Here is a 9,755-nt window from a genome sequence, read left to right on the forward strand (position 1 = left end):
TTAATGTGCATTTTAGACCAACCCGCGATTACCAACCTCTTGGTCTCACATATATTTTTGGACTCCCTTTTGTGTTCTTTTTAATTATTGTAATACTCGATATATATTCCAATTTGTATTTCAACCTCTATCCCTGTTTTATCAACCCCAATTTAAACATATTTGCACCGTAAACATATAAACAAACATATAAATTTCGAATTAAATGAAATTAAGAGAAATAAATTTATATTTAAATTTTAAATTTATTCAAATCGGACTACGATATAGCTGCCATTGGAACGAACGAATAAATTATCTAAAAATTATTATAGCTTCAATCCTTTTAAGCAAATATAAATCGAAACTTAAGTGTTTTAAAAAATATTTAATTTTTGCAATATTTGCAAGGGTATTTAAATTTCAGCGAGCCGAAGCTTGCTTCTTTGCTTTGTTAAATTTGTTAAGTTAAATTTGATCGAATTGCTTCCGTTTTAGAGTCGAAATCAGAGAATAAATTTTATAATTAGTATTTCAAGCATTGGGTCGATAATGATGTAAATATTTAACTTACAAAGTTTGATTTAGATGCGTTCGTAACTGGTTTTCTAACTCATTAAGAAAGATTTTTACTTTTCACCATAGCTAACAATTTGTATATCCTTGCAGAGGGTATTATAATTTCAGTCAGCAGTTTGCAACGCAGTGAAGGAGACATTCCGACCCTATAAAGTATATACACTCTTGATCAGCATCACTAGCAGAGTCGATCTAGCCATGTCCGTCTGTCCGTCCGTTTATATGCAAACTAGTCTCTCAGTTTTAAAGCTATCTGCATGAAACTTTCGCAAAAGTTGTCTTTCTATTGCAAGTCAGAACGAGCCGAATCGGACGACTATAGCATATAGCTCCCATAGGAACAAAAATTATAACTTTGCTGTTTTTTAATGTACTTTTTTAGTTCTTCGACATAAAGTATATATTTCAACATTACGGTTTAAATTTCATCAAAATCGGACGACTATAACATAAAGCTCCCATGGTTTACATAGTTATAAGTAAGTCGCCATGGTTATAATTGGAAAGAGGTGCTACATAAACGTCCAAAAGTATGATAAAGTTTTATAGAAAAAACATGAGTTACACTTTTATCATTGGTATTTCTGCTTTCAACCTTTTTTTTTTCTTTTTTGATCTTTGATAAAATATGCCTCGGCTGACGTTATAAAACGATAGAAAAAATCAATAGAGAAGTGCAAACACTGGAAATTCAGTTTTAGCTGGGATTATCGACTGCCTTTGTCAATCAAACGAAATGCTCTTTTTATTAATTGCCAGCAATTACGCATGGATTCGGGGCAATATATAATCATTTTGAGAAATGAGTGTTTGAACTTTGCTCCAGCAAGTGGGAATCGAGTGGTCGAGTGGGCATCGCCCGAGTGTTTAAAGTGCAGCCCCTGTGTCTGGGCCAAAAGTCGAATTTGTAAAGGTTCGAATTGAAGAAACGGGGACACAATATAGATCACCGTGTCACTTGTACGATGTGCGATGTGAACGACGACGCAGTGTCTGGCAGATAGGAGAACATTTTCTCAGGCCCAAAGGAACACGGGCAGGTAGGAAACAGGTAGTGCAAGGACTGCACGCCCCTATCAAGCGGGCAAATGTTCCATTGTCCTGCGAGTTGGTCGACAATCGGCCCACCGCCCAACTACCTTCATAAATTGCATCTATTGTCCGCCCGAAGGAGTCACAATGATATTGACCAGAGGGATCGATCGCCCGTTCGCATGCCCAATTCCACAAATACTCATGGATGATTTTTCGACTTCTTGCAGACTTTGTGTCTCCGGTCGCTTTGCTCAGGTGGACCACTATCACTCCATTGTCCTTGTGAATGACGCAAGCTGTCAGGTGAGTAATGGCCAGGCGACGTGAAGGGATCCGTGTCCAAGTAACAATCAGACTCAGACTCTGAATCCGTATCCGAATCCGAGGGACTGTGGGAAATTATTGCCAAACGGTGATGTCGTTACACTTAGATTTGATATGGATATGCAGTTGGAGGACAAATTCTACTTACTGTCGTGCGCTTTCTCCTTCCCAGCTGCGTTTTTGTCTTATTTTTGCCCATTTATGAAGAGAATTTGGCTAGAATTCGGCCCAAATGACTTGTGCATTTCAACCCTTTGATGGCAGCGGCAGGCGCAAATGCCATTTTCAGATATTGCCTTTGATATTGTCGGCATGACGAGCCATTTGCCAAATGATCTGGTTAGCGGGAAGTGACAGTGCCACGCGGAAAGTCATTAATATGCAAACAAAATGGTTTCCGGTCATTTGCTGCTCAATAATGCAACTAATGCAGTTTTCTGTTTTCATTATATTATTCTTGCGACCCTAACAAAACCCCATGTCATCTCAGGTTTGGCAAAAATATCAGAAAATAAAGTTGTAGTTTTTTCAAGTTTTTTTGTATTGTATTTTGTGGTGTAAACATAAATCGTATAATGCAACTCTCAATATTTAACTATGATCGTATAATATTTAGGTATAAATCGTATATTTCTAAAATATCAGCTTAGTGGTAATATAGACTGTTTGCATGTCGGCTATCTCTTAAATCTCTTAATCGCTTAGCATATGAGGAAGGATCACTTAAGGAGGTATTTACACATGTGCGGGTTTCTAGTCACGTAGTTGGCAGTGTAAATATGCGTTTAAAAATAAATATCTCAATATTTGCATATATCGTCGAAGGTCGAAGGTCGAGGTGGCTTGAGGTCGTTGAGTGCGCCATGTTGCGCCAGGTACGGCTGAGGTAGTTCTGTCCAAGATTGGCTATCGAGTATTGGGCCGGCATTGAGTTACGTGGCAGGAGCTCGTTTAAAGCGTGCAATCGCTTCACAGATCGCTGGAGGATCGGATGATGGGATGATTGGATGATGGGACGGTTTGACGGCTGAATGGAAGGGTAACCCCCCCTCGCCCCCCTCTCAGTATCCATAGAGATAGGGGTACATGGGCACAAAGATGGCCGGGCCCAACTGGCGCTCCTGCGGCATGTGCGTCTTCATGTGCTTCTTGAGGTGGTCGCGTCGGCCGAACTTCTTGCCGCAGGCACTGCACGGATATGGCCGCAGTCCGGTGTGGATTCGCTTGTGGCGCGTCAGCTCCTCATTCCGCGTGAAGGTCTTGCCACACGTGTCCACGTCGCACTTGAAGGGGCGTTCGCCTGGAGAGAGAGAGGAGGGGCTTGTGAGTACGACTGGCGGGAAGGGAACTCTCGTAAGCGACTTACCGGTATGGATGCGGATGTGTCCCTTCAGCTGGCCATTGTTGGAGAAGGCCACATCGCAGTGGGGGCACTTGAACTTCTTGGGGCGCTGCTTGCGCGCATTGAGCGCCTTCAGCTGGGCATCCTCGGCCATGACGCGGGCGTACTCCTGCTCCATGAGGCCCAGCGTGAATGGGTCCATGCCGAAACCGGCGGGCGGCGTGTTGGCCGCGGCGGCGGCAGCTGCGGCGGCCGCATAGTAGAGGTCGCTGGCGGCGGGCAGGAAGGGGGCGGGCTGCTGGGTAGCAGATGGAGCCAGGGACACGGGGCTGGCGGTGGGCGGTTCCGGGTGGGCGTGGGCGTGGGGATAGACGGGATGGGGCGTGGAGGTGCGGATGTAGCTGTTGTGGCTCAAAGCATCCTCGTAGCAGGACTTGCTGCTGCTGTTGCTGCTGCTCGATGACGACGAGGAGGAGGAGGAGGAAGAGGAGGAGGAGGCGGACGAGAAGTCCCGCTCGGAGTCGTGGCCAAAACCGCTGCTGGTCAGCTCCGTCTTGATGGCGATGGTCCCCGTCTCCGTCTCCTGCTCCTTCTCCTGCTTGACCGTTCTGGGCGCCGAGGCGGCTGTCTGGCGCTGCGAGTCCCAGGGACGAAAGAGGCGCGAGTAGGTTTGCGGGGGATGCAGATTAATCGTGGACATTTCGTGGCTGTTTTCGATCGATGCTTCTCGCGACACTAAAGCACTTGGTCGGAGCACTGGATTCGGATTTCGTTGTTGGATTTGGATTTGATTTGGTTTGGCTAGGCGGCGTGGTGTGTGCGCTGCGAGATCTCAACTCGAACTGAGCTCTCCTGCCAGCAAGGCGCTCAATTTAAGCCAGGACTCGGCCTACCTACCTCGATTTGGAGTTACCTACACACAGACACATACACCGACACCGGACACAGACACGGACACGGATACAGGCACCCGCCATTCATCGATTTGTTGTCTGTCTGTCTGTTTTGCAAGTGCGAGCGAGAAGAGTGCTTCGGGGTGGTTTTCGTTTCATTTCGTTTCGTTTCGGGGTTTCGCCTGCACAACAATGGCGGTCGCTCACTCTCACGCACACTCGCACACACACACACACGCAGAAGGGAAGTACATAAGGATCCTGCGTAGTTTTCCCGGTCGAAAAATCGAATTCAGCTTCCTTAACTTGCGCTTTTTACCCACGACCCACCACTTATGTATGTACATACAACATACAACGTGATCCCTGCGGGGTGGCTTCGGATTTGGGCGCAACTTTAAGTGAAGCATTCACGATTATGAATTTTACGCTTACCCACCGACAAACCCCCAGCGCCTCCCGGGTGGTTTGGCCTCCTTTGCCCCTCCTCCAGATGCAGATACTCTGCCAAATGTGTAACTCGGTTATCTGCGGCCTCGTCGTGGCGGCAATTTATTATTGAATTAAGTGCTTTGCCAAGGGTGGGTCCACGTCCACGTCCACATCCACATCCACGTCCACGTTCGCTCCATCCCAAATATGCAAAGTGTGGGCCAAGGAATCGTGGGCAGTTTTCGCAGCGATTTCCAAGGGGCCTGACACTCGAGGGCTGGCGATAAGGATACAAGGATAGGGGTTTGAGCCTGTAGTTCAGATGGTACAGTTGGCCTTAGCTTCAGCATCGGATGCTTGGGGGATGTTCGGGGAAAACTTTACTGCCCTCGGTGGGCGTTTGCCTTAACGAGATGCGATGCGGGCGCCAGATTAGGAGGAAAAGATACAAAGCACAATGGATAACGAATGGATTTGGATGTGCGTGACTATGTTTAATGTTCTAATTTAGTATAAGATTTGTACTTGGACAGGGAGTCCTTTTAAGTTTTTTAATACAATTTTCACCTTTTTGCATATTTATTTTCCATTAAAACAAAACTATATCTTAAGTATACGGTTTGTAATATTTCATCTGTTGAAAAAAATGTAATAATGGTGAAAAGTTCGTGAAATTGATAAAACAGTTTTATTACTTAAGTAATTTAAAAGTTGAAAAACTTAACTTTACTGTCGAACCACCCAATATTTAAGCCAATAACTATTTAATTTGAAAATATACAAACACATGCAGAGTTTGAAGCACTGTAGTAACAAAAAAGTAATGAAACGAAAATATTTTTAAACTGTCAGAAAAAAAAAAAAAGAGAATTTCTTCTAACGCTCCAAAAGATGGCTGTATGTACTTTAAAATTCTCTCTGCTTTATATGAAACGACAAAAATAAAATATATAAAATGGAAACAAGATAGAAGAAATTTATTTTTCCTCTCCAAATTTATTGATAGTTTTATACAAAAGTATATTTATTTTACAATAAAACTATTTACCTGAAATAAAGTAAAGAGAAAGAGTAGTTCGCTAAAAATGTCAGATATGTCATAAAATATGGACCATTAACTAATGCTCCCCTAGTCTTAAAACGTATAAACAAATAATCTATAAAGTAGGATACATTTAGGAAAATTAAACCATACATTTAATTCCTCAATTGTCCGATATGGAGAATTATATTTTCTAGCATTTACTTGTATGGAGATAGTTTCATTAGAATAAAAAAAGAAAGGTAGAAAACTTTGGCAAGCCTTTGCAGCTATTGAAAAAATTAAATACTCTTAAATACTTCACATTTTGATTTACAATATGCATTTTGAGTTGTGAAAACATTGCCTACTGATTTGAAAATAAAAGTGTATTTTAGATAACAATGCAGTAGGAAAGTGTTGACTAATCAATCGAAACTTCCTGTGTGTAAAAACTTGATACTGATGATGTACCACTCAAACTACTTTCATTTGACCAAGGCGTTGTGCACTTCCTATCAGTTGCTTTAGCGAGAAGCTGCATTCCCCAATTCTAGCGCTAGCGCCTTAAGCCTTCTGTCCTGTCACTTGAAACAAAAGGGAAATCATTTGGATTAGGTGCAGCTTCATTGTTCTGCCGATGCTAATGAATGCATCGCCTTGGGATGAGTTACGGTGGGTTAGGTAGCCTCCAGAGCTGGCAGTACCTGCCATAAAGCGCAGGCCGCGCAGAACATTTCATTCACGACTCGGCGCACTCAAAGGATTCATTCATAAACACCGCTGTGACTGCCCGGAATAGAGTCCTGCGATCGGTTCGATGGTGTCAGGTAGTTGGTAGTTGGCTGGGTTGGTTTGAGGGGTGGTGAGGCTATAAAATCCATGAGCTTATTTGCGTAGGCTGGGACTTGGGCTTGCAGCCGCTTGGGAATTTCCCAGTACATTCGTTCAGTAATGAGCGCCGGTATTTCCACGCAATCGTCGTTCAGAGCGATTGGTCGTAAACTGCAACCTACCTAAGACAATGCGGCACTCATAAACGGCAAGAAAGGAAGTTATAAAATAATTAGATATTGAAAACCGCTCGTCTAGTGCCTGTGATGTCTGATTTCATTCATGGAATGTCTTAGGCGGCGAGCTGCCCATTGCATTGCCCAAATACCTGACCGTTCGTGGTTCGTAACTATTAGACACACATGAGATAAGCACAGGACATGATAATCATATTTAAATTAATTAGGAATTTTACATGCGTTTGTGCTTGAGCTGTTGCCCGCCACATATGGGGAAAGTACGTTGACTGTTGATATAGGATGGACATGGTCCTAGACGGCGACATGATCAGGGGAAACTTCCATCCTAACTATACTTCGTCATGGCATGGCTATTTTTGCAGTGGCACACATACATAAGTCCCGAGTTCGATTTTCGAGCGCTAGCAAGATTACGCTTCAAAAATCCGGATATGCAAGGTTTAGCAAGCTGGACTCGATCCCCGCTAATAATCGTGATCACTCCAAGCGAAGAAGATTTTTCACGATCGCGTAGATTATGAGAGGACTAAAACAAGGTGGTTTCAACACACACACTTCATCTTGAGCCCAGTTCGAGCGAAGGAGCTTGCTAACTAATTGTGATAGCGATTGTACTAACCTTACTATGGTTTGCGAAAAGAACCCATTCCAATTATTCGTGCCATGGAAAAGTTTAAAGGTATATAAAATAGTTGATTATTTTTAATTAGAGTATTTGCATATAATTAGAGTTTGACAAATTATTTTGCTGGTTAAAATAAAAAATAGGTGAGTAGCTTTATGAGCTTTCCAATGAGGATTAAGATCCATTATTCAATATTTATTTATGCAAAATTCCTTAAAGCCGAGAATTTCGAAATTTAAATTTTAGTTTTATTGGATCTGGATTAAAAATGGGCTTGTTTTAAAGTTTGATTCTTTTTATGTGGTTAATAAGATTTGAAAAGCACCCCATGGGCGTCAAACCATTTTTTTAACCATTTCTTATGTTATCAAAACAAAAGAAAAGAGCGATTGGAAATGTTTAAAACCCGAAACTAAAACTCAAACAAATATAGAGGAAGTGAGTAGCGTTTTTAGTTCTATTTTTTTAATGGGCCTGTCTACAAGTTCATGCCAACAATTAAAACAATATCTTCCAGTTTTAGGGACTCAGGCTCGTAAGAGAAATAAATTAATAAATATAATGAAAAAGAATATAAGGTGTATCGATTCTGACGCGTTTGTATTACCACGAAACGGATTTTGTTATCTTTGAGAGTGGGAAAAACATTTATTTGGGACGCATAAAACTTAATACCTTAAATCTTATTCTTTTGATTTGCATATAAATATAAAATGAAATTTAACATAACTTATCCCATGTTTATGATATCCTTTACTTTTAAAAGATGGTTTGTAATATATACTTGAGCACGTAACTGTTAACAATCCTATTAAAAAAAATAGTTTATAGTATTTACTTAGTTACCAATAATTTCACGGCAATACGCAATTTATAGGTACTTTGTCGGTTTTCTTTAAAAGCGTTAAAAAGTCTTTAATTGCGGTCTCTGTCGTGTAGATAGCAGATGTATTCAAAAATTACTAAAGTTTCACATAGTATCTTAGACTGAGCGTGAAAATGATAAAAAGATTTCGGATATTGTAATTACAATACCTTTTCCATCCATCAGAACCGGAAATTTATTGGCAGAAATCGAAACACTAATTTACGGACGAGATTCTCAATATTCCTCAATATTTTCAATTAAAATTGTAGTATCCATTGATACCTAACCCAATTTAATGACCAATATAGACAAAATACTAATCATACAGAGAATAAATAAAGTAAAAACAAAATGCAGCATGCCAAATAATATGGCACCTTTAAGCCAAACTTGCTCTTTAAAATATTACTTGAATGTCAATCAGAGCGAAATGGACGAAGGTAAGGCTAATTTTATACCTCTTAATTAGCTCAAGTTTACTAAATTTTATTTTACAGCAAAGAATTATCAGCATTTTTTACATAAACATAATAAAACCTTTTCAAGGTGCCATGTTTACTCGAGTTAACCCTACTCCCTCTAAAATAAAATACCCACAGTTTAAGTTGGCTTGCATTCGTATCATAGACTTTATTTTAAAAACACAACCCACGAAAATAGCTTCGTTTTTAAGTTATTTATTAATGCCACAAAAATAGCCGTTTGTCCCATAGTGTATTGCCGTTTTATTTAAAATTTCTTTGCAAAATCAATAGAATATTCTTTAAGTTGGTTAATCAAGACATAATAAAATCCTTTCAAGGTACTCCTACTCCCTCTTAAATTAAGAACATGTTTTATTCTTTCGAATTCGCATCGCCCACAGTATCCGGATTTGGAATCGGCTTTCATCGCTATTATGGAGTGGCTGTACTATATTCCGCCCATTCCCGGTTGCATGCGCCATTTTCGGCGAATCTCAATTATTTTTTTTCAAAGTTCTCCAAGCTGCCAACGGGCAGAATAAGCGTCGAGAGGCGCTTGCCTGGGCGTTCCAAGGGCAGCTTCGCAGCCTTGTTTTGGGTGTCAATGGCGATGCGAATGGCGGCAGGATACGCAGCCAGGAAGGAGACTGAAATGCGAAGGCATAAATCAAATTAGTTTTTCGGGCGATTGCACTCGACTAATTCCTGCGGCGCGCTCTTGAGCGGCAATCGTGGTTGCTCTTTTCAGCGAGTTGGTGGCGCAGCACAGAGTCCAAAAGGTTGTTTGTGCCCGGTCCCGACTATTCAATCTCCAAGTGCCGCTGAGCATTTATCCATCCCGTGACACAATGCCGCAGAAGCCGCGAGCTGTGGCCGTGTCGTCCATTAAAAGGCTCGTCACAAAAGCCACCCCGCTCTGTTTCACGACCCTTTCCACGGGATATGATCAATTCTATTCTATTCTATTAGTTCCCCGACTCCGCTTCTCCCATCCAAGTGTCGATATGTCGATTCCTTCTTGGCGTACGCCGTCGGACCGCTCCTCCCTCTACTTCTCCTTGGGGCAGCTGAGTGGCCCGAGCTCAAGATCGATCCGCTGGACATCTGCGACCGCGAGGACAGCTGCTCGCGAAGCAATGGCGTCCTTGGATGGCAATGG

General features: G+C 41.9%; 1 protein-coding gene across 1 annotated transcript; it reads right to left on the minus strand.

Annotated features, from left to right (window-relative positions):
* Nucleotides 1-2,479: 2,479 nt before the first annotated feature.
* Nucleotides 2,480-4,082, minus strand: LOC108140981 (Krueppel-like factor 2). Its single transcript, XM_017264050.1, has 2 exons — nt 3,284-4,082; nt 2,480-3,217 (listed from the first exon to the last, which is right to left on the minus strand). Exons 1-2 carry the CDS (start codon nt 3,957-3,959, stop codon nt 2,979-2,981), a joined length of 915 nt encoding a protein of 304 aa, XP_017119539.1. The 5' UTR covers nt 3,960-4,082; the 3' UTR covers nt 2,480-2,978.
* Nucleotides 4,083-9,755: the final 5,673 nt, after the last annotated feature.

This window comes from Drosophila elegans, unplaced genomic scaffold (genome assembly GCF_018152505.1).
Source record: "Drosophila elegans isolate 14027-0461.03 unplaced genomic scaffold, ASM1815250v1 contig_476, whole genome shotgun sequence".
NCBI lineage: Eukaryota > Metazoa > Arthropoda > Insecta > Diptera > Drosophilidae > Drosophila > Drosophila elegans.